Below are 25,438 nucleotides of genomic sequence, written 5' to 3'. Positions count from 1 at the left end.
AAGGCATGTTTGCCAAACACCGATTTTGTGCTAAGACTGTGCTGCCAGGGCTAGGTAAGGGTGTCTGAGCTGCTCCTTCCAGTCTGTGCCTTGTGTTACAGCAAAATCAGAGCTTGCCTCCCTTTTCCCTGCTCCAGAACTTCCCTGGCCTTTGAGGCTTTGTCTGTCTGATTCAGGGGTAGAGGGACCTTAGGTAACTCTTTCAGCTTCCAAAAGGGGCCTTAGGTAACTCTTGCTTGCATTCAGTGGGCTCAGAAGGCCGATGGGAAGTGAGAAGCCAGCAGGGTAAGAGCTCATTTTTAAAACTCACACCGTGGGTGTAGGCAGCTCTGTGGATATGTGTGTGTGAAACTAGGTCCCTGTTTCCTGGGCTTCATAAACATGTAAGCAGATACATGCATACTTATATAAATATGTGCCTAGTCCTTTGTTTTTTTCTTACTTAAAAAGTCATACTATGTATTAAAAATTCAAATATTAAAAAACACTTAGTGACATAAATGCTATACTTTAGAGGAAACGACATTTGAGTTTGATATAGAGTCTTCCAAATTTTTTTGTGAAAGTATACTAATGTGAAAGCATGTGAGTACATTTTTAAACAAAACTGGAATCATATTCTCTATGCTGTCCTAAACCTCCCTTTTTTTCACTTATGCATTTATTTATCCAAAAATATTAACTGAATGCTTACACTGCACACCAGTCACTGTTCAAGGTACTGGGAACACAGCAGTAAACAAGACAGGTAAGCTTTCCCTGCCCCCACAGTGCTTACATACTAAGAAAAAGAGAGACGATAAACAAACACATTAATAACTAAATCAGGTGGATTCAGATTGTGTTGCACAGTGAAGTGAATGAAACTGATAAAGAGAGGGTCCCCTATGTCCACAGACCCTGAGCCTCGACGCCTCATCCATGATCTACCCCTCGCCAGAGGTGTGCGGTGCTGGCACCAAGGCCATTCAGCAATTCCTCTGCAAAGGTAAAGCCAGGCAGCCTGCCTCGTTCTCTGGGTAAGGAAATGTGACCCCCAACCCCTGCAGCCACGTGTGCCAGGCCCAGGCTGCGCCCTGGGGAGATGGCAGAGATCAAGACGGCCCCAGTCCCTGCCTGCAAGGAGCCTGAGGTCTGGCCCAGGAAACGGGTAAAACAAATGATTACACAAGGAAATGTAATTGCAAATTATGGTTATGAGAGAGTCTGATAGTGTTTCTAATTTAGGTTGGGTTTCCAAGAAAGTGGTTTAGCTAGGCTAAATTATATGCTACTTAGGTATACAAAAGATATAAAGAATAAAACAGTGTGAACATATGCATACAACTACACAGCTTAAGAAACAAACCTTCAATCTGTTAACATACACATTTAATCTATTTTAATTATATAATATATGGCTATATCCTTATTATAAAATATCTGTTTGTTTTACTCTGTTAAAAATGAAAAAAAAAAAAAAAGATAAAAGGCAAAACCCTTGAAAGATATGCTATACAATTTTTTCTGTGCCTTGCATTTTTCACTCAAGAATAAGTCTTGGGCCTCTCGCCTCTGAATTTTCTTTTCTTGTGAGAGTGCCAACATGTTCTCTTACATATGAATCTACTAAATTTTCTACCTGCTTACTCTAAAAAAAAAAAATAAGTCTTGGGCGTTTTCCTTTGTCATAACATATGTTCTTTTCAACTGCTGTACAGTCTTCTGTGCTGTGGAGTCTCTGTAGCTTGTGGAGCTGTCCCCTTATTGTGAACATGGAGGTTATTTCCAATTTTCCTCTGTTGTGAACCTGTTCATTCGCACCTCCCCAGCACAGTGTGAATATTCCTTAGAGCAGACGAAGCAGGGTTGCTGGGTTAAAGGGGGGGGGGCGCTCTCTGCTGCCCCTGAAGTGGTTATGCCAGCTTACATTCCCATATCTGAGAGCACCATTTTATTTCCTGAAACCTGAATAACCTTGATATTATCTTAAACTTAAAAAGTACTGATCTGATAAACAAGAGAACTTATTTTACCATCATTTCCTTGATTGCTTGAATATGTTTTCATGCATCTACTGTCCATTTTTAGTATTCTTGTGAATTGCCTATTTGTATTCTTCTCAGGGGAAAAAAGTGGGTAACTCTGACTACATCAAAATTTAAAACTTGTTCACCTCAGGACACCATCATCAGAGTTAAAAAGACAAATAACCAGCTAGAAGAAAAGCACTGCAACATGTATAGTAGGCTCAAGGTTACTAACTGCAATGTACAAAGAATGTCTACAAATCAGTAAGAAAACGGCAAACAACCAGTAGAAAATGGGCAAAGGGTCTGAACCCTTTCAAATTATACAGGGCCAGAAAAGAAAAGCCTCTTGCCCAAGATCACACATGCAGCAAATAATCAGTAAAGCTGTGTCTTGGGCCCAGGCCTCTCTACTAAACTCAGGCTTTTTCTACCACCTCATTCTCACTCAGATGGTGAAGAGGCAGATGGCATTCCCATTTACTCATCCAGCCTACATCTATTGAGCACCTGTCACGTTCCATGGCCAGGAATTAGGAGTGCCAAGTCTAGGGAAGAAGAAAGCAGTGAACTGAATCATGGATGGGACAGAGGATGCTGGGGAGGAAGGAGGGAGCAAGGGCTGCAGGAGCTAGGGTTGGGGGACACCCAGGCCCTGTCTCCTCCATCCTGATCAGCTTGTGCTCCATCTCTTGCAGAGTCAGGGCTGGACTACTACCCACCTTCTCAGTACCTGCTGCCAGTGCTGGAGCAGGATGGAGCTGAGAACCCCCAGGACAGCCCTGATGGGCCCACTGACAGATTCTCAAGGGAGGAGGTAGAGTGGCAGGTAAGGTGCACCTGCCTGCTGGCACGTGGAGCCGCGTGTTGGCCCTGGGGACAGAGGGAGATGTTCAGAGCTGCAGCTCCTGCATTCCTCCATCAAACTAGGATTTTACCTCCATTTGGACCAGCGTGCTTAGATGCATTTACGAGGTCTGCTCTCACGGTGTCCCTTCACTAGCTCACCAGTCATCGGCTGTGCTGTGCCCCCCTGCACCCTGAGCTGACTACTCTCCTTCCCCACTCAGGGATTTTGAACATGGGTTCCCTCTGCCTGGAATGCTCCCCACTCACTTTCTTACAGTCGCAACCCTCAGTTCTCAATTTAACATCACATCCTCTGAGAAGCCTGCCCAGACCCAGACCAGGACAGGTCTCCTGTTGTATGTTCTCATAGCACTCTGTACATTTCCTGGATAGCACTCATCACAACTGTAAATTAAGAAATTAAATGATATAGGAAATTGTTTGTTTACTGTCTGTCTCCCCTGCTGGACTAAGCTTCAGGAGAATAGGGATCATATCTGTATAGTTCATTGTTATCTCTCCACGAAGATTGCCGGGGAAATGCCATTGGCTGTATAGGACCCCTGCCATGGACAAGGCAGGGTGGAGATGCTCTGGGTCTGGCGAAGGAGCCAGACAGTTTCCTGCATCATCACTGGCAATGTGGGAATTTCAGGTCCCTGAAGGTGATCTAGCATAGAATGGGCGTGGAGTTGGCAGCTCGGCCAGTGCTTGCACGTAATACCTGCTGTACCCGATATTGGAGCCCTGGCCTCTGCTCTTGCACTGGAGGCTCACAAGGGGCTCATGCAGGGGACCCTTTGACAGGTGGGAGGGGGAGGATGGACACCGAGCAGGAAACACTGCTGCCATCAGTTTGGCTTCTTGGAAAGTGAGGTATTGCCAGGCTCCTGAGGATCTTCTCTCATCCCATGCCCAGCCCCTGCCATTTAGGGTTTGCTTGCTTGGTAGGGATTTGTTGCTGGTTTTCTGGAAATTTGTTGGGAAGATGGGTCTACCCACTTTCTAATTATCCTTTCCCTTGCCTTTGGGTTTTCAATTCTAATGCAATTTTCCATGAGTTCAGTCCAGGCTGCTTTTTTATCTTCCAGTAATTTTTTTAGTTTCTGCTTTCTGTAGCCACCCTTCCCTGTTTTCCAGTGTTGCTATGAATACATTTGTAATTTTGTATTTTTTTCTGACATTTTAATGAGATTTGGAGAGGGAGGGGATTGCTCTCCAGGAAGATTGTGCCAATTTATACTCTTAGAAGGTATCTATAACATACACACCTGACTAAGGATTAGCAGACTGAACCTATAAAGAATCCTTTCAAGTGAATAAGAAAAAGAAAACCATTCCAATAGAAAAAAATAGGCAAATGATATATAAACAGGTAAAAAATTTTAAAGTACGTTTGGTCAATAAACACAAAAAAATGCCATCTTCATTTTTAATTAAAGATATGCAAATAAAAACAATGAAATAATATTTATCCTCCTCAGGCTAGCACAGATTTTTTCTCCATATTTTAAAAGTTTTAATTGAAGTAGTAGTAATACGTATTTTTAAAAAAAACAAAAATCCAAACTATACAAAAAGTTATAATACAATGTAAATCTCCTTCAACAAAGTTTTCTGCCATTGTTATTATTATTAGTGGAGCTCACCAAGCAATTAATAACATTTCCCTGTTAATTAAGAAGAGAACAGGTTTACAAGCCAGTAGATAACATCATTTGTGTCAGAACCAAGTGAAATAACACAAGCATTCTAGCTGAATTCCAGGGTGAGTGATTAACATTCTCCAACTTCAAATAATTTTTTACTATTAGCTAGCATTTGTCCATCCCCAATAATGCACATGTTACATGAAGAGCACAGAATGAGACAACCCTCCCTTAGCATGTTCATAGCCTGCACATACTTTCCACTGAAGCTTTCCCTTTCTTTTTGACTGCTATTCCATAGCTTTTCAACTCCCTCACTTTTATCCCTGGGATGTTTGCTGGCCCAGAGTGCCAAGCATTTGAATATGAACACCTGTAGAATTCTAGTGAATGAAAAATGTAATGAACAGCTTTAACATTTACTAATAGTTTTGAAGTCTGTGAAGCGATTGATAGTTATTCCTTTTAGCTTTGAGGCTCAGATTAATACACATATTCTTCATTATTTCCCACAAAGACTTTTTGATAATTTAATCTCCTCGTCTGTACAAATGGGATCCAGGACAGAAGATCAACTATAGCCGGCTGTCAATCTCAGCCAGTTAGTCCACTCCTCAGTCCTTCCCCAGGCCCTCCTGCCTATTTAGCACAGATTTTTCTGTTTGATCACTTCTCTTGGCCAGAGAGTGGGGAAGCAGGTACCCTCATAAGCTGCTCTTGGGAATGAAAGTTGGTATCACCACTTTGAAGGATAATTTGACAATGTATGTCAAAAATTTACATGGACGTAGCCCATGATTCAAAGTTTCACTTCTCAGTATATACTCCAAAGAAATACTTACACAAAGGGGCATTATAAGAATATTCATTGCAGCCTTATTTGTAATAATGAAGTATTGATGCCTCCTAAATGTCTATCAGTAAGAATGGGCCGAACCAGCTGTGTTCTATCCATACCATGAGATATGTCTATATAGACTCAGGTCACCAGGACATATGGGTAAATGAAAAAAGCAAGTTTCAGAACATAATGGATAGAGTATATTTCTATTTTTTTATTTAAAAAGATAACCCAAAAATAACCAAATCAGTAGTTGCCAAGGGCTTGGATTGGCACAAGGGAATTTCTTTGGGTGATGGAATCATTCTATGTCTTGATGGTGGTGGAGGTTCCACAAAAGTGTGCATTTGTCAAAATTCATAGCACTGCACATGAAGAAGGGTCAATTTTACAGTATGTAATTATACATTGATAAAAATACATTTATGTGTATACACAAACATGTATTTTTTTCAAAAGCACAAATTATATGCACGTAGATGTATGGGCTTTGGTCTGATAATCGTAGTTGCTTCTGGCATGAGGTGTGGGAAGGGAAGGGAACCAGGATTAGGCTAGGGGGTGGTCCATAAGTACTTCAGTTTTATATGCCATGTTTTACTTTTTTGCAAGGAGAATATATTCAGATATTACCTAGATAATTAAAGATTAATTTTAAAAATTATACTCCTACCATGGGTATAAGAAAAATCCTATTTTCTTAATAGATGCTGCTTTTACAACACAGATAAAGAGTGATCCTGATCTCAGGGCAGGATAACTAAATAGAAGGACCAAAAATATGTGTGTGTATTTATTTATATTTAATTGCAAAAGTAATTCATCTTCTTTATAAATTTAAACAATATAAAATATATAAAGTAAGTTAATGTCAACCTTCCCCTGAAGACATTCGTCACATTGACTGAGTACTGAATATCTCTTCTGACTCTTTTCTACATACATATGCTGAGAGTTGAGTTTTGTGGTTGATGTTGCTGTTGTTTTATTAGAGAAGTTGTAGGTTTACAGAAAAATCATCCACAAAATATAGCGTTCCCATATGCCATCCTATGGTTGATGTTGTTTTACAAAAGTGGAATCATACTACATACAGGGTGAAAGGTGGGGGACATCTTTCTCTGTGGCTACATACAGGTTCACCTCCTTATTTGACAGCTGCATAATAGTCCGTTGAATGGATGTACCAAGATTTATTGAAATGATCACCTATTGATGGGCACTTGAGTTATTTCCAGTGTTTCCCTCCTTTCACCCTCTGAACAATTCTTCAAGAACTTGTACAAACACCTTGTGCGTTTGTGGGAGTGTTTTGTTGGGGAGAACTGGATATTGCAGGTTTGTTATATAGACAAACAAGGGAATCAATTATCCCCATTTCTTGGTCTTCTTTAAGAAGCACCACACCATCTCAGTGCTACATCCCCAGAACTATCTTGAAAACTTCCATCCTGCAGTGGTGCTGAGTATGTAGTAGCAACCTAGTGAGTGGTTCTCAACACTGGATGCCCACTGGAACCACCTGGGACCCTTTATCAAAACACCCATCCCCCTCACCACCACCCCCCTGCAGCCTGATGCAGTAGGTCTGGGAGGGCCGGGAGTCTGCCTTGTTCAGGCCACCCTGGTGATTCTGATGCACTCGCCAGTTGAGAACCACTGCTGCCTGCCTTTTCTTGACCACTGTCTTTTTCCCCCCAGAATAGATTTTCAGACTATGAGAAGAGGAAGGTAAGAAAATGCCTTTTCTCCTCTATCACCTTTCTTCCCATTAAAGATCTCAACTTTTATAAAAGATTTGAGGAAATTACTTCTTCTTGCTTCTAAATTAGAAATTAAAGTAATGCTCTCTCTTATATACAATCGCCTTGCTGAATCCTCTATAACCTTGGGTGGGTGGCAGAGTATCTCCATTTGACACATGAGATGCCTAAGACTCGGAGAGGTGGGTCCAAACCCGGGCTCTAAACCACTAGCCCCTGCCAGTGCACGGCCCACTTTATTACAGTTGGGCCCCAGGTGCTGGCACCTTGCTCCCACGTACTAACACCCAGATGGACCAGCTTGGTTGCTGGCCTGTGTTGACAGGATCTACATTCTTTCAGGAACAGAAGATGCTGGAAAAACTGGAGTTTGAACGGCGCCTGGAACTCGGGCAGCGGGAGCATGCTCAGCTCTTTCAGCAGAGCAATAGTCAGAAGGACGAGATCCTTCAATCGGTCAAAGAGGTTGGTGAGCACCAAGTGGAGTCAGGCCAGTCTACACCCTCCCTGCCGGTGGCCTCCTGACTCAGTTTGAGGTCTCTTTGACGTGGGAAGGCAGTGGGACGAAGCTCTCACATCCACCCTGCAGGAACTGGGGGGCCCCTACACATCTCCTAGGCCAGCCTCCTCACCATGCAGATAGACTGAGGCCCAGGGAGGGGAGGAAGAGCCCAAGGTCCTGTGAGACTGGGAAAGGAAGTCCAGTCCTCCAGCCCAGTCCAGTGCCCTTCCTCCCCTTCCATACCCCTCACTGCCCTATGGCATGTCTGCGGGAGTCGCAGGAACCCAGGACCCGGTCTCTCCTGCCGCAGGAACAGTCCCGACTGGAGCAGGGCCTGAGTGAGCGCCAGCGTTACCTTGACGCTGAGCGCCAGCGGCTGCAGGAGCAGCTGAAGCAGACTGAGCAGAACATCTCCACCAGGATCCAGAAGCTCCTGGAGGAGAATCAGCGGTGAGGCTCCTGCCCTGGGGCCCCCAGACCCAGAGACCCTCCCCCACGTGATACCCTTTAAGGAGCCTCGGGTGGCCGTCCATTCTCCCTCACGGTCTCTCCACTCCTGCCCAGGGTTTCCATTGTTAGGATCCAATCTTGGTGCTTCAGTTTGCACACGACTTAGAAAAAAAATCTGATCTGGGCATTACAAGATCTGGTTTCTTCTCATGGGACTGCTACTGACTGAACTTACGACCTTGGGGATGTGGTTCCCCCTCTACACCCAAATTGCCCATCTGTAAAATGAGTGGGTTTTACAAGATAGTTGAGGTCACATCCTGTTCCAATATTTTGGGTTCCAAGTAACCTGTTAGAATGAGGAAAGCCATTCACCCTGTAGTGACAATTACCTTCATAAATCCTGTCCAAAGCAGGAGCTACTAAAAGCAGAAATTTATGGGGCTTCTCAAGAACCCTAAGAAAGTCTAGTTAGGAGCTCCATTGTGGGAAGATTCCAGAAACAGGCCTCAACTACCAGAGCCCACTCTGTGCAGCCAGGGCGGTGAGGACAGAGCAGTTCTGTTGGAAGCAGGCCTGCTGGTGACTGCCAGGGGTCTTTTATGGCTTTCTCCACAGACAAAAGAAAAATTCGGAGATTTTGAAGTCACTGGAAAATGAGAGGTAGGTGTTCTGCTCTAATGCTCTTTCTTGGCACTTCCTTCCTTTCAGGGAGGTGTGCAGCTTTGAGGAGAGGATGTCTTGTGATTCTCCAAAGGATCATGCCAGAAAGCTTCCTGAAGCTATAAAGAGACTCTCTCCCTTCGCAGGAATATTGAATTAAAAAAGAATCACTGCCTTCAAGTTCTTTAAGATACATATACACTTCTAGGGAAAAATTTGAAGATGTAAATAAGGCTGTTTTATAATGTCCAAGTATATTTCGAGCATGCAAATTTGGAAAAAATCAAATTTTTTTTAAAAAAAGAATTTAGTAACATATATTATGTACAAAGGAATATACGTCTTGTAGAAAAATATTCCTGGTTAAGGGAGAATACTCACAATATATTGCTAAGTGGAAAAATGGTGAGTGGATTTAAAGCAGCACATACAGTCTAGCATTTTAAGACACTCTGTATGTAGCTGCACAGAAAGCAAAAGGACCTGTTCTCAAAGGTTAACACCGAACATTTTTGAGAGGTAGGAATTACAGGTGGTGATTTTTGTTTTTTTCTGTTTGTGTTTTTCTCTGTTTCCCAAGTTTCCTACATTGAGGCACAGATGCTGTTGTAATTAGACAGGCTGTTAAGTGGGAAGGGCAAAGTCTCCCTCCCCCTCCCCAAGATACTGAATGCAAATCCCTCTCCTGTGCTCTCTGGGATTCCAAAATAGCAGCATGGACTTCCCGCCGTCCTTGTGAGAACCTCCCCTCCCCAGTGGGCTCAGCCTCTGGGACCCTGGATGCCTGGGAGGCCTCCTGCAGGGCACACCCACAGGGTTGGGGAGCCCCATCATCTCGCCCAGTTCAAATGTGCTGATGGTGTAGCCGGAAGAGGTCAGGACTAAGCTGAGTCGTGGCAGGAGGCAATCACTCATGCAGCACTTGCAGACTGAGCGCCGGCCCTGTGCTGGGCCTGCAGCTGGCCCTGGGGATATGGCAGTGCACCAGAGGCAGTCCAGGCAGCACACAGAGGGCCACAGATGATAGGTGCTTCTTCCAGCTCAGTCAGACCCTGCAGAAACCTTCAGAAATGATGTTCCCTGCAAGCTTCTGTTAGCAGTTTAGTGTGAAAAAATGCACCTATACACAGCATGCACATATATACATGCAATCACAATTTTTATCACTTACTATATAATGGATATATTTCCATGCCAAAAACCTTGTAATATGTAATAATGGAGTATTTCATTTTACGACTATGTCATAATTTATTTAATTAGCCCTCTGTTTAAGAATGTTTGTTTCCAATTTTTTATAATCCGAACAATAGCCCGTGACCATCCTCTAAATATACTGTATGCACCCAAGTGACTGTTTCTGAAGAAAATTGTCAAAGGCCATGCATATTTTACCTTTTGATAGGCACTGCTAAATTGACTTCCAAGAAATATTTTGCCAATTTACACTCTTCTCAACTGTGTAGAAAGTGCCCATTTCTCCAACATCATTGCCATCACCAGTAGTTATCAGTTTTCTTAATGTCAACCAGTCTGACAGATTTTGCTATCTTTAGTTATCAGTGAGTTAAGCATCTTTCAGTATGTTTCTTGGTTTCATTTACGCATCATTGAATCAGCTGTTTCCCTCCTTTGTCCATTCTTCTAAGGGAGTGTTCATCATTTTATGCAAGAAACTAACTACAAGGCTGGAGGTTAGCAGGCCCCAGGGGTGGTGCATGATGCAGCAGGCACTGAGAGAGCACAGCTAGGTCGGTACCTCAGGGAGGGCCTCTTGGAGAAGGTGGTGTTCATCTGACGTGATTCCCTGTTGGAAATGTTGTGTTTCCCTTGTGGATATTTTCTAGAATAAGGATGGAGCAGTTGATGTCTATAACCCAGGAGGAGACAGAGAACCTGCGACGACGTGAGATTGCCTGTGAGTTGTGGGTTGGGGAGGGGTCTTTGGGTGGGAGGGGCAGACGCACAGAGGGTGGCAAGTGGTAACCCCCGAGAGGGCTATAAAGTCCAGCCATGGAGCCTGGGCTCTGGGCTCAGGGCTCAGGCTGGACTTGGATCCAGAAGCCCAGCTCCGACACCAGCCATATGACCTTGAGGGCGTTACTCATCCCTAACTTTTCTGAGCCTCAGTTTTCTTATCTATAAACTGGAGGAAATGATAACTGCCCGCCTCACGTGGTCATTAAGAGGATCAGATGAGATAATGCCCAACACAAACTGAGCAGTTCCCAAAGCCTGTTCTGTTTCTGTTATCAAGAACTGAGGTTGGCCCTCTTTGTGTTACCGGCAAGTCTGCTCCTTCCCACCACCCCCCAGGAGTGGTCCTGAGCATCCACCTCCTCCACACCAACGAGGGAGGCTCCCTGCGCAATCCTGAGAAACACAAACTCCTGTCAAGGAAGGCCAAGGAGGTGGTTTCTTGTGGTTATTTAAAAGAAGAAATGATTCTGTTTGGATAGCCACGTTCTTTGGAGACTTTGTAGTGGAGTGGATGTTCCGGGCACCCTTAAGCAAGGTCCCAGGCATTGTGCCGAGCACTCCCCATTTGCATTTGAGGTTCCCTGTCATTCATAACCTTGTTTTAAATAGCACTCAGCCACCATTTGTAAAAACAACAAAACAAAACCCACATTTCTACTTACAGAAAAATCTCTGGACAGATGTTTATCACATTAACTGTGGTTATTGCTTAGGAATGGGATAGGATTTTCATCTTTTCAAAATTCCCCATTGCTAGCTTTGTGAAAATGAACAGGTATTATTTTTATAATTTAAAATGTCAATAAAAATAATAAGGCAGAAAAAAGTAGCACCTTGAGATGAGAGTATGTGGAATCCGCTCTCCCGTTCGCTGCTGAGTTGAGTATGAATCAACAGGCTCTTTCTGGAGGACAAGAATAAGTAACCCATATTATCCATGGCCTTAAGCCTGCACACTTTTAAGAATTATTCTTAGAAAACAATTGAATAATCAGATGTGCACAAAGATGTTTAAGCAAGGATGGTCATTGAAATATCATTTAATAATTGCAAAGCAAGAGTCCAAATGCCCAAAAGTAAAAGATTACCTAAATAGACTTAGGTAATCCATACATTATAGTACTCTGCAGCCATTAACATCACATTGCTGAAGGATATTTGCTGACATGGGAAAGTATTCATCAAAAGTAAAAAGCATTACAATTAGTGTGACACCATTTCACTTTTTTTAAATCCATAAATATGCATAGAAAAACCGTCAGAAGATACATATATATATACACATATATATATATCAAAATGTACTCCTCTCTGGGTGACAGCATTATAAATGATTTTGTGGGTATGTGATATTCAATTTTTTTACAATTAGCCTTTCAAGTTAATGTTTCTTTTGTAGTTTAACAAGTTCAAGGGTGGCTTATAGTTTTATAGTTAAAAAAGTTCAGGTGGATAACCAGTTGAACCCTACAAGGCCAGTTCCTCAGCTGCGGAGAAAATTCCCGCTGCACCCCTCCCCTTTCTCAGGCATCCCCCCTGTGTTCCCACAGCCGCCATGCAGCAGATGCTGACCGAGAGCTACCAGCTCATCCAGGTGGCCTATGAGTCTCAGAGGCAGAACTTGGTCAAGCAGGCCTGTTCCAGGTAAGGTAAGAAAGAGGCTTCCCGAGTGAGGGAGTTGAGGGAGCTGCCTTGGGGCCCTGCACCATGGTGGGGGAGCTGCGGCACTGGAATCCCCTGCCCTGTGCAGCTGTAGCTTCAGCTGTGCTATCGGGGCAAGTAGTGACTGGGCTTTGTAATTCTGTATTGGCCATGATAAAGTGATTATAATCACTACCATTTCTTGTCTACTTCCCAGATGCCAGGCACTGGGCTAGTGATTTATTGCATTAGCTTTTCAACTCCATGAAGGTCTATATTGTTATTAGCCCCATTTTACGATTGCAACTCTTAAGTTCAGAGAGACCGTGTTACATGCTAAGGAAACACAGCTAGCAGGTGGCAGAGCCAGGATTCGAACCCAGGCAGAGTGCAGGGGATACTGTTAGCCGCAGAGCACTTGTCAGTCTCTGAGGGTTCTGCACAGTGGGGAGCAGGATGTACTGGAGGGGGTGGGCGATGGGATTGCTTCCATGCTAATAGCCGCGCTGGGGTCTGGCCCGCTGAGTCACCCTCCCCAGACACCTGGACCAGCCAGCCTCCCTCTGTCTCTGCAGAAGAAAAGATTTCCCCCTCCGTCTTCTACTTACTTTAAAGTCTTGGCAAAGTTACTCTCCCTCCCTAACCATAATTTTCTGATCAGAAAAATGGGGATAAGTCATTGTGCCTACCTCATGGAGCAGTTGGACAGGGTTTAATGAGCATTAATGCACTGAATGGCACATAGGGTCCAGTAAATGATAACTATTATTATGAAATAAACAAACTCAAAACCAAGACTACCGAGCTGTGGACATATGTGAGGCTGCAGGGTTTGGGTTCTTGTGCTACAATCTGTTGTGGGGGGATGAGAGGCAGAAACACTGGGCAAGGGATACAGACATTAGTGCCTAGCAAGGAGAGCTTTCTCACAACCTGAGGGGCTGGTCTTGGAAGTTGTGAGCTCTCCACCCATGGAGTTAGGTGGGCAGAGACTGGGCAGCTATTCAGGAAGGATGGGAGGTATCGTAGAGGGGATTCTGGTGGAGCATTGGACAAGAGGACCTGCAAGATTCTCTCTCCCAACTCCCAAAACACACAGCTTCTGTCATTTTCCCTCCAGGGCCATGGGATCTGGATAGACTCCATGTCTGTGCCCAGCCTAGGGCATGGCCCACAGCAGGTGCTCCATAAATGCTGTTGAATGAATAAATGGGCTCTCTTGGTCCCCTCCAAGGTACCTGGCACGTAGTAGGTGCTCAGGAAACATTCACAGAGTGAATGGATTTGCTGTCTTTCTGACAGCATGGCCGAAATGGATGAGCGGTTTCAGCAGATTCTGTCCTGGCAGCAGATGGACCAGAATAAAGCCATCAGCCAGATCCTGCAGGAGGTGAGTCCTTGCCCTGGTTGTGAGGGGTGGGGGTAGGCAGTGGGCTTAGGAGCTGGGGCAGAGAACTCTACATGGCGCTCATCCTGGAGGGCATGTAAGACCCAAGAGGTCTAGCGACTGTAAAGATGTACAGGCCATTGAGGATGAGAGGGGCAGGAGGGGCCTCGGGATAATGGTTTTGTAGTCATGAAATCTAGAGAAGAAACCCCCTCCTCCCTGGTGGGCACACTCACCATCCTGTGTGAGGGAGGGGCTCCACTGTCAGGATTCAGGGCGGGAGGTGACCGATGATTACACTACTGAGGTCAGCCCCAAAAGAACACAGCAGAACCATGGACTTCTGCTCACTTCCCAGCCCTCTGCCCCTCTCTCCGCTTTCCTTCCCCCTTAGCTGGCACAAGCTAAGTGCTCAGTAGATTGGCAGTTGAGGGAATGAAACAAGGAAGGGCTCCCCATTATTTTCTCCCCTCCTTCGCCCATGTCGTTCCGTTTCAGCCTTTCCCCTGCAGCTCCCATTGGAATCTCTTTCCTCCATCCTCACGTCTCTTCTCCTCCTTGCATTTCTCTCCCTCCTTCTCCTTCTGGGTGTATCTCATCCCACCATCACTCTGCCCATCTTCCCCTTGACCCTTTCTTCCTAAGTTCCATCTCTTTATTCTTCCAAAATAGTTTGATTTAGTATTTGTTGGGCTTGTCAGAGGAAAATTCTGTTTCTTAGAGAGGGATTCTCACCTTGTGATTAAGTGCGAGGCTCTGGAGCTGGAGGGACTTGGTTCAGGTCCTAGGGCCACTCGCTTTGCTTCTCTGACCCCCGTGCTCCCCATCTGTGGAGCAGGTGGGAAAAGCCCCCGCGTCTTCGGTGGTCACGGAAATCAGTGCACGATGCATGAAGAGCACTGAGCGTAGGTCCAGCCTTAGTAAGCTCTTAATAGATAACGCTTTTAAACATTAAAAAAGTAAGTGCAAAAGTTATGTCTCTCTCTCTCTCTCTGAAGAATACGAAAATCATTCACACATTAAAGTAGTTTTTTTTTCTTTTTTTGCTGATTTTATTGTGATATGTTCATGTACCATATATTCCATCCAAAGTATATACTCGTGTCTCACAGTATCATCATTTAGTTGTGCAGTCATCATCACACTCAATTTTAGACCATTTTCCTTGCTCCAAAGAGAAAAATAACAGATAATCACATAAGAAAACTCAAAACACCCCATATCCCTTATTCCCCCCACCCCATTACTGACCTCTGGTACTGGTGTTGTGCACCTGTTACTGTTGAGGAAAGAATAGTAAGGTATTACTGTTAAATGTCGTCCATAGCTTGCAATAGGTAATTTTTCCCCATATACCACTCTGTTATTAACTCTTTGTACAAGTGTTGTACCTTGTAGTAGTTCATGCAAAAACTTACTTAGATTTATAATGTTAATCAGTGGCATACATGACTCTAAACAACACCTTTCAACCAAATTCAACTACAATATGGCACTATTACTTAAAATCCCAATATCAAGCTACCATCACCTCTATCCATTTCCAAACATTTAAGTTCAACCTTGTTAACAATTCTGTACATTTAGGTAACTGCTCCCCCTTCTCTAGCTTCTTTCTCTAGGTCCCTTATATTCTATGTTTTAAGACTCTGAATTTACATATTCTAGTTAGTTCATATTACATATATGTCCTTTTACATCTGACTTATTTCACTCAGCATTATGTTCTCAGAGTTCATCCATGTTGTCGCATGCTTCAGGACCTCATTCCTTCTTACTGCTGCATGAAATTCCGTCGTATGTATATAGCACATTTTGTTTATCCACTCATCTGTTGATGGACACTTGGATTGTTTCCATCTTTTGGCAATTTTGCTGCTGTGTACATCAGTGTGCAAATGTCTGTTCACGTTCCTGCTTTCAGATCTTCTGGGTATATACCGAGAAGCAGAATTGCCAGGTCATAGGGCAAATCAATATTTAGTTTTCAGAGGAACCACCAAACTGTCTTCCACAGCAGCTGCACCATTTTACATTCCCACCAGCAGTGAATAAGTGTTCCTCTTTCTCTCCAGCATCTGTAGTTTCCTGTTTGTTTAATTGCAGCCATTCTTATAGGTGTGGGAAATCTCATTGTGGTTTTGATTTGCATTTCCCTACTAACTAGTGAATGTGAACATCTTTTCATGTGCTTTTTAGCTATTTGTATTTCCTCTTTGGAAAAATGTTTACTCAGTTTTTTAATTGGGTTGTTTGTCCTTTTATTGTTGAATTGTAGGATTTCTTTATGTATACTGGATATCAAACCCTTGTCAGGTGTGGTTACCAAATAGTCTCTCCCATTGAGTTGGCTGCCTCTTCACCTTTTTGACAAAGTCATTAAGGTGTTTTTAACGCAGACTTTATTTTTCCCCTTGGACGGGGCCCACTGGGAAAGGCAAGACGCCATGGCTTCGCTGACTGGCCTGTGACCTCTGTTGCAGAGTGCGATGCAGAAGGCTGCATTTGAGGCTCTCCAGGTGAAGAAAGACCTGATGCATCGGCAGATCAGGAACCAGGTGAGTGCTGGGGGTCGGGCCCACCCTCCCTGGGAGACCTGTCCCGTCCACTTTTGGAGAACCGCAGAGGTAGCTTGACAGGATGGTAGTTAAGAGCAGTTAAGGTTTGAATCCCGGCTCCTTCGCTTGCCAGTTCGGCAAGAGATCGCCCCTTCTGGAACCCCCTTTCCTCACAGAACCTATGTCAGAGTGCTGTTGGGGGGCAGCACGTTAAGTGCCCTTGTCCCAGGGCCTGGCCAGGGTGTGTGCCCAGCAAACGTGACGAGGTCTTGCGATTTCCCACAATGCCCTGGGCTGAGGGAAGGGCCCAGCCTTGGCTATTTGGGAAGCCTCTCACTGCCCATTTCTCACGCAAGACGACCGCGCTGATAAAAAGCAGTGGCTCAAACCCCAGCTCCCTGAGCAGCTCAGACTCAGGAATGGGCTCAAGGGGTCTCTGGACAGATGGGATTTCCCACCTGAGTTGCAGGGAGGCACCACAAGCCTCCGCTGGTCCCAGTGCCTGCTGAGGAGTATCTGGGCCTGGGAAGAGGAGAGCTGCACCCTCATCCACGTTCAGCCACAGAGTGGCCTTGGGCCAGCTCCCCCTGCTCTGGCCTCCACGTCTGCCTCTGCCTCTGTCAAGTGGGGTGGGTCCCTGCCTTACTGGGGCTTTCATGAGGGTGAGGCCACGTCTGCACAGATGCATCCACGGAGGGGTAAGCGCAGCGGGCATGGGGGTTGGACATGTAGCAAGCTTTCAGGCTATGGGAATGCTCAACGCTTCATATTCAACATATTTTGAATTTCACATTTTCGCATGTTCCCCCCCCCCTTTCTGTTCTTTTCTTTTTTGATCAAAACCAACTTACCTTTTTATTTCTCTATTTAATTTCAATCCCACATTGCCGGACATGAAGCTCATTCCTCTGACCAGGAGTTGATGGGGTTATAGGGACTTAGGGACAAGGATCATAGGGTCATAGGGATAGGATAGAGAAGCCACTGGCTGTGGGGTTTGAGCATTAGGGCTAGAAACCCCCGGTCACACCCTGAGGATGAACATTCTCACTGGGGATGGTTTTGACCTGCTGGGCCAGCCATTCTCCTTCAGACCCTGAGTGAGGACATCCTAGAGAAAGAGCTCACTCACCAGCTCTGTGTCCTTGGACAAGTTACTTAACCTCTCTGAGCCTTAGTTTCCTTGTCTGTAAAATGGAGGCAAAATTCATCCTCACAGCCAGAGAAGTTGATGAAATGATGCATTTAAAGAACACAGCAGAAAGCCTAGCACACAGTAGGTGCTCAGTAAATCTGAGCCATTTATTCTGATTATTATTCAGGCACTCCCATTGCCTCCTGCTCTCCTCCTCCCCTATAACAGCTATTTAGAGGAAGCAAGAGCACTTAACCAGTAAGAGGCTCAGTGATACTTCCATGTCTGTCCTTCACTAGGGTCTGACTTGAAGGAAAGCCCCTGATCCATTCCACAAACCACCCCCTCTGGGACAGGCCCTGTGCTCTGATCTGTCAACAGTGTTGACCAAGAATGGCAGGTCCATGCCCCTAAGCTCTCAGAGCCGTGAAATAACTAGTGTTCTTAACCCATTCATGAAGTTCCTGAGACATGCAGGTTCCCATCATTTCAGGGCCTCCCCAACCTCCTCCAGAAAGGTTTCTTTAGACCCCACTTGGCATCAGAGAGCAGGTGCATAAAATTGAACCATGGTTATTGTGAATTAAAAAAAAAAAAAATCCCCTGTCTCGTCTTCTGTTTAGATTAAATTAATAGAAACTGAGTTATTGCAGCTGACACAGCTGGAGTTAAAGAGGAAATCCCTGGACACAGAGGCACTTCAGGTATGTAGGGCTCCCTGGGCCTGCCTTGCCCTTCCCCTCCTTCCCCCACTTGATGAAATCCCCTGCCTAGTGCCCACTCCCCACCCCTCGGCAGCTGCTCTGTCAGCCCACATTGAGTTAGGAACATCTTCAGCAGAGAGGCGACAGGTCTAGCCCATAGCTGTGACACTGGAGGATGCCCCCAGCCCAGCACAGGTCACTGTTAGGGGTCGGGTCAGCCTGTTGCCAGGCAGGAGGGTCAGAGGAAGGAGGGTTTCATTGCCAAGGCTCACCCAGGCCAACATTTCCATCTCCGCATTTTCTTTGTTTTGGAGCGGGGCCTCTAATGAGCTCCCTGTCTCTTTAAGCCATGCTTCTGGGGCGCTGGTTCTACTCACTGGGCTGACATCCTCTGGGGAAGATTTCTTGGCATCCCAAGGATGTCTGGGAAAGAGGGCCCAGCTATTCCTTGTAACACTCTCTGCAAGCGGCTTCTCTGTAAGCTCCAGCCTGGGTGTCCTGCTCACAGAGACGTGAAGGCAGCGGGGAGTAGCAGACGGTGTTCTGGACTGAAAGTCTGGGACCTTGGTTTGGTTCCAGGTTCGCTTTGTGGTGTGACTTCGGCAGGGTGGGAGAGTTGGGGAAGTTCTTTCCCTTCTCCAGACCATAATTTCCCCAAATGTACAGTAAAGAGCTGGATAGATGGTACGTGAGGACAGGTATCCCATACCAAACTTTCAAGTAGAGCCTTTTGTCTGTCCCTATCCCTGTGTCTGTTCCAAGTGGAGATGTCTTCAGGTTTTCTCATGAGCTTCTCAATGCAGTGAAAGAGTGTTGGAGGATGGAGTCCTCGTGTCAGATCTGGCACAGCTATGTTGTGTGACCTTGGGCAAGTCACTTCCCCTCTCTGGATTTCCATTACCCTCCTTCATAAAAGGGAAATAATCACTTAGGCCCAGCCTATGTCATGGCTCTGTCAGAGAGGGATGGGCTAGCAAATGGGAAAGCCCTTTGTGAGCCTCAAAATGGTCTTCGGAGATGAAGGAGTTGGGGTTACTCTCAGGAAAATGCAGCGACTGTGCTTGGTGGGTGCCCTTGTCTTCTGCCCCTGGGAACTTGCAGGGCTCCCATTTCGTGGCCTCCATGGGTTTCTTTGAGGTCCCTGTTCAAGAGCAAGAGCCAAGTGGAACATGGACACAAACGCAAACGGTTCAGCCTTGGTTTGCACATGCCTCCATTTGCACAGAGCTGTCCTAATTTGTGTGGAATTACATACCAACCCACCCTGCTGTTTGCTTCTGCCCACGTTCTGTAGTCACTGAGACCAACGTCAAATGGCTGTGGTTTGTCATTTCTTTTGTTTGGTGTGTCTCACCACTCCTCTGCCTTCAGTCCCTCAGATCCCATACCTGGCCTTGACCCCCTGGGGAAGGGAGATGCAGGCACGGGGAAGGTGGGGAGGGGATGCCAGAGCCAAGGCCTCCTTGGCTTTGTCCTCCAACTATCAGCCTGAGACCTTAGGGGAGGCTGCATAGGAGGGCCCGCTGTGGGCCGTGGCTGCCAAAACTGAGAGAACGGGGGACCCTGGAGGCCAGGCCCACCTCAGTCCTGCCGCTGCGCTGTGGGACTGCTGGGGGCCATGGGTGCCCTGAGCTCACAGCTCTCCACTGGGTGTGGCCTTGTGTTGCAGGAGATGATCTCGGAGCAGCGTTGGGCCCTCAGCTCCCTGCTGCAACAGCTGCTCAAAGAAAAGAAGCAGCGAGAGGAAGAACTCCGGGAAATCCTGGTGCGTGTTTGCTTTCTGTGTTCAGCATCACACGGGGGTTTGCTTTCCATAAAGACATTTGCCGAGTTTAGAAGCATTTTTGTTATTCAAGTAATATTTGTTCATCAGAGAAAAAATAGATAGTACAAAGGAAAAGAAAAGAATCTCATTTCTGAGAGTATATACTGCCAACTGATGTGTTATCAGTACATATATAGCTGTGCATGGATGTGTTTTTGAAACACAAAATTGTTCATCTCCATGTTTTCGTTTAATATGTTTTAAACCTCCTTTCATGTCATTAAAATACTCGTCTACAACACTGTTTGTCCTGGCTGCATTTGGATGGGCCATCGTTTAACCAGTCCTCTATTGTTGAGCATTTAGATTATTTCCTTGGTTTTTTTTTTTTACTTTTGTAAGCAGTGTTCTCTGACTATCTTTGTAGTTAAATATTTGAGAACAGCCATGAGTATTTACTCAGAATAAACTCCTGGGAGGGACCTTGCTGTGCCCTTTAGGAAGCTTTGTTTTGTTTGGCTTTGAAAAAATGTTGAAAATGTATTAAACATAGCAATGTAGGACAAATCAATTATAAGTCTCCCACCCTCATGTGACTACATTTTGGTTTAATTCAATTAAATCTTCAGTACACACTTATTTTCAGTTTTCCATGTCTCTTTTTTAATCAGTTTTTAATTAGAGTAGTTGTTCCTTTAATAAGCTTTTTTTTATTAGAGATGTTGTAGGTTTACAGAAAAATCATGCATAAAATACAGAGTTCCGTATACCGCCAACTTCGTGAGTGTTGTACATTTGTTACAATTGATGAAAGAACATTTTTATAATTGTACTATTAATGATTGTGGCTTACCCTAGGGCTTACTGTTGGTGTTGTACAGTCCTATGGATTTTTTCTTTTAGTTTTATTCTATATATACAACCCAAAATTTCCCCTTTTAACCACATTCAAATATATTAGTTCAGTGCGGTTAATTGCATTCACAATGTTGTACTATATCACCATTATCCATTACCATAACTTTTCCATTATCCCAAATAGAAAGTCTGTACAATGAGAGCATTCGCTTCCCATTACTATGCCCACCCCGGCCCCTGGTAACCTGTGTTCTGGTTTCTGATTCTGTGAGTTTTCTTATTATTATTTCATGTCAGTGAGATCACAATATTTGTCCTTATGTGTCTGGCTTATTTCACTCAACACATTACCTTCAGGGTTCATCCGTGTTGTCGCACATATCGGAGCTTCATTCCTTTTTACAGCTGAATAATATTATATTGTGTATATATCACGTTTTGTTTATCCTTTCGTTAGTTGATGGACACTTGGGTTGCTTCACTCCTTTGGCAATTGTGAATAATGCTGCTGTAAACTTAAGTGTGCAAATGTCTGTTTGAGTCCCTGCCTTCAGTTCTTTTCAGTGTATACCTAGAAGTGAAATTGCCGGGTCATTTGGTAATTCTATGTTAACCTTCTGAGGAACTGCCAAACTATTTTTCGCAGCAGCTGCACCACTTTATATTCCCACCAGCAATGAATGAGTGTTCATAGTTCTCTGCAACTTCTCCAATACTTGTAATCTTACCTTTTTTTTTTAATAGTACTTGCATTCTAGTGGGTGTGAGATGGTACTTCATTGTGGTTTTAATTTGCATTTCCCTGACGGCTAATGAAGTTGGGCATCTTTTCGTGTGTTTTCTGGCCATTTGTATATCTTCTTTGAGAAATGTCTTTTCAAGTCTTTTGCCCATTTTTTAATTGAGTTGTTTGTCTTTTGTTGAGTTGTAGGATTTCTTTATGTATTCTGGATATTAAACCCTTATTGGATATGTGGTCTCCAAATTTTTTCTCCCATTGTGTAGATTGTCATTTTACTTTCATGACAAAATTCTTTGATGCACAAAAGTTTTTAATTTTTAATTTTTATTTTTTATTTTGTTGCTGCACTGAGTATAAAGTCTAAGAAACTTTTGCCTAACACAAGGTCCTGAAGATGCTTCCCTATGTTTTCTTCTAGAAGTTTTATAGTTCTGTTTCTTACATTTAGTTCTTTGATCCATGAATCCATTTCAAGTTGATTTTTGTATATGCTGGGAGGTGGGGATCCACCTTCATTCTTTTGCATGTTGACATCTACTTTTCCCAGCACCATTTGCTAACAAGACTATTCTTTCCCAATTGAGTGGACTTGGCACTCTTGTCAAAAATCAGTTGGCCAAAAATGTTAGGGTTGATTTCTGAGCACTCAGTTCAATTCTATTGGTCTATATGTCTGTCCTTGTGCCAATACCATGCTCTTTTGATTATCATGGCCTTGTAATAAGTCTTAAGATCAGGCAGGAAGTGTGAGTCCTCCAACTTTGTTCTTTTTCAAGATGGCCTTGGCTACTCGGGGCCCCTTACACTTCCATATAAATTTGATGGTTGGCTTTTCCAATTCTGCGAAGAAGACTATTGGAATTTTTTATTGGTATAGCATTGAATCTGTAAATTGCTTTGGGTAGAATTGACATCTTAACAATATTGTTTTCCATTCCATGAACATGTAACGTCCTTCTATTTATTTAGGTCTCCTTTGATTTCTTTTAGCAATGTTTTATAGTTTTCTGTATAGAAGTCCTTTACATCCTTGGTTAGATTTATTCCCAGATATTTGATTCTTTTAGTAGGTATTGTAAGTGGAATTTTTTCTTGATTTCCTTTTCAAACTGCTCATTACTAGTGTCTAGAAACACTATTGATTTTGGGGTGTTGATCCTGTACCTCACCACTTTGCTAAATTCATTTCTTAGCTCTAGTAGCTTTGTTGAGAATTTTTCAGGATTTTCTGTAAAAAGGATCGTGTCATCTGCAAATAGGGGAAGTTTTACTTCTTCCTTTCCAATTTGGATGCCTTTTATTTCTTTTCCTTGCCTAATTGCTCTGGCTAGCACTTTCAGTACAACATTGACTCACAGTGGTGACAGTGGGCGTCCTCGTCTTGTTCCTGATCCTAGAGGGAAAGTTGTCAGTCTTTAACCATAAACTATGATATTAACTGTTGGTTTTTCACATATGCCCTTTATCATGTTGAGGAAGTTTCCTTCTAATCCTAGTTTTCTAAGTGTTTTTATCAAGAAGGGGTGCTGGATTTTGTCAAATGCCTTTTCTACATCGATTGAGTTGATCGTGTGTTTTTTTTTTCCCTTTGTTCTGTTAATGTGTTCAATTAATTATATTAATGGATTTTCTTATGGTGAACCACCCTTTCATATCTGAGATAGCTCCCAATTATTCATGATGTATAATTATTTTAATGTACTGTTGGATTTGGCTTGCTAGTATTTTATTGAGGATTTTTTCATATATGTTCATAAGAGTTATTGGTCTGTAATTTTCTTCTCTTGTGGTATCTTTATCTGGCTTTGGTCTGAGGGTGATGTGTACTCATAGAATGGAAGTTAGGGAGGGTTGCCTCCTCTTCAATGTTTTGGAAGAGTTTAGGCAAGATTGTTGTTAATTCCTCTCGGTTGTTCAGAGCACAACTCTGGAGCCACAGACCTGGGTCTGAATCCTGATCCTGACCCTGGCCAGCTTTCTGGCCTTGGGCAAGTTACTAATCACCCCAAGCTTCAGTTTCCTCACCTCCACAGAGTTGTGAGAGTTAAGTAAAATGATATTTAATTGCACAGTACGGGGCTGGCACATAGCGCTCAGAAAAGTTTACCTGCTATTATTATTGCTGTTGTTATTGGTATCATTTGTTCACTGCTTTGCCCCAGCACCTAACTCAGTGCCTGGCCCAGAACTGCACTCAATGAATATTTGTTGAATGAATGAATGGTTTCCAATACCATTGTTATCACTTCTCTACTTTGTCAGAATGGTGAAGCCCACTCCAGAAGCTGAAAATATCCTTTAGACTCCTATTTCTCTCCCTTCCTGACACCCAGAAGAGTATCCTGAGTTTTGTGGGAATGTGGGGCCGTTTCCTGGAGGGCCCAGGTCTTGGAGAAGGAGATGACTGTGTAATGCTTTGCTCTTCCCCCAAGCAGGCAGGGCCTCCCTCCTAGAGCTGGTGGGCACAAAGCGTGGTGCCAGGCATCCGAGAAGCCCAAGTTCAGATCCTTCCCCTGACTGGGTGTGCAGCCTTGGCCAGGGCAATTTACCTTCCCTGAGATACCTCCTGGCAGTAAAATGGGGATAGGGATGCTTCTTCCCTTTCTCATTCCGGTGGTTTAAATGGTGAGACAATGAATGTGTAGGAAAGTTCTTTGTAAAACACCGAGTGCCAGCCTTGCCTCAGAGGAGGGGAGTTCAAATCTTCATTATCATTATGTTTTGATTTCATAATTTTTAAGTCACATTGCCTGCTTTTTTCTTGATAGATGGAGTTAGAAGCCAAAAGTGAAACCAAGCAGGAAAATTACTGGCTGATTCAGTACCAACGGCTTTTGAACCAGAAACCCTTGTCCTTGAAGCTGCAAGTAAGTTTGGTGGGCCCTGCCCCAGCGAGGAAGACTGGAGACACTTTCCAGAATGTTCTCCGGTGCCCTCGCAACACCCTATTGATGGATTTTTTTTCGGTTGAATTCAGTTTGTATTTCTGGTGACTCTACCGTGCCAGGTTGTGTGGCAGGCCCCGGTGGGGACAGAAATGAGAGAGGGGAGGGTTTCTTTCTGTGAGGGGGAAGACGGGCCACCAGTCCCTGCTGTCTGGAGCAGAGACCAGTGAGCGCCCAGTGGGGGCGAGGCTAGCAGGGGTGGGCAAGCGCCGCTGTTTATGGAGCCCCTGCTTGGACAGGACAGATGTGTTCCATCCTCACCCTCACACACACTATTTTTATTTTTAATAAAAATTGAGTTATTTTATATGTATTATTTTTGTTAACATTAGTCATGGACAGTTCATATGGATCAATCTCATTTTTCCAAGACAACTGCATAGTGTTTACTATATGGATGAATCTTTGTTTATTTAAACAGTTCTCTCTTGATGGATATTTAAGTGGTTCACCATTTTCAAGTTGTAAATAAAGTGGCAGTTAATTTGCACATGTATCTTTGTAGGAGAAATGGCCTGAAATGTGATATATTTTGTATGTTGTATTCTATATATATTTACCACGTTTAAGCCCTTCACTTCCTGTTGCAAACTATGGATTCCTTTTGTTCAGCTCATGGTGGGCTCGGCCTTTCTTGTGGATCTGCTTGCAGGAAGAAGGCCTGGAGCGCCAGCTGGTGGCCCTCCTAGTGGAGCTGTCGGCCGAGCACTACCTGCCTGTCTTTGCCCACCACCGCATCTCGCTGGACACGCTGAGCCGGATGAGCCCCGAGGACCTGGCCAAGGTGGGATGTGGCAGCCCCTCGTGGGAGGTCAGGATAGAGCAGGCAAGGGTTCCTCCTAACCCAGCCAAGGGTTGACTTGCTCCTCAGGCAGTGAGGTCTGTCCTTGTCAGTGTCCCAGGGCCACCTTTCTTCCAGATGCAGAACACCCACCCCTTCTACCCCAACCACCTGGGTGTGCTCCAAATGCCATTTGGCTGAGAAAACCCAGTGTGT

General features: G+C 44.3%; 1 protein-coding gene across 4 annotated transcripts in view; it reads left to right on the top strand.

Moving 5' to 3' along the window:
* The window catches only part of LRSAM1 (leucine rich repeat and sterile alpha motif containing 1), a 51,923-nt gene that overhangs the window by 21,724 nt on the left and 4,761 nt on the right, over nt 1-25,438 (top strand). For 2 of the 4 annotated variants that reach the window (XM_037798000.1, XM_037798003.1), the window contains exons 9-22: nt 898-988; nt 2,708-2,838; nt 7,050-7,079; nt 7,454-7,576; nt 7,924-8,063; nt 8,682-8,726; nt 10,574-10,644; nt 12,257-12,350; nt 13,650-13,737; nt 16,218-16,292; nt 18,051-18,131; nt 19,801-19,896; nt 24,265-24,363; nt 25,094-25,225. In XM_037798000.1, coding sequence (XP_037653928.1) covers nt 898-988; nt 2,708-2,838; nt 7,050-7,079; nt 7,454-7,576; nt 7,924-8,063; nt 8,682-8,726; nt 10,574-10,644; nt 12,257-12,350; nt 13,650-13,737; nt 16,218-16,292; nt 18,051-18,131; nt 19,801-19,896; nt 24,265-24,363; nt 25,094-25,225 — 1,296 coding nt within the window. Of the gene's footprint in view, nt 1-897; nt 989-1,482; nt 2,839-7,049; nt 7,080-7,453; nt 7,577-7,923; nt 8,064-8,681; nt 8,727-10,573; nt 10,645-12,256; nt 12,351-13,649; nt 13,738-16,217; nt 16,293-18,050; nt 18,132-19,800; nt 19,897-24,264; nt 24,364-25,093; nt 25,226-25,438 lie in introns of those variants that run through there. The other 2 variants (XM_037798001.1, XM_037798004.1) reach the window with 2 other exon arrangements.

The sequence above is a fragment of the Choloepus didactylus genome, chromosome 10 (assembly GCF_015220235.1).
Source record: "Choloepus didactylus isolate mChoDid1 chromosome 10, mChoDid1.pri, whole genome shotgun sequence".
Classification (NCBI taxonomy): Eukaryota; Metazoa; Chordata; class Mammalia; order Pilosa; family Megalonychidae; genus Choloepus; species Choloepus didactylus.
Note: the sequence above shows the minus strand (reverse complement) of the source record. Positions and strands in the feature narration are given on the sequence as shown.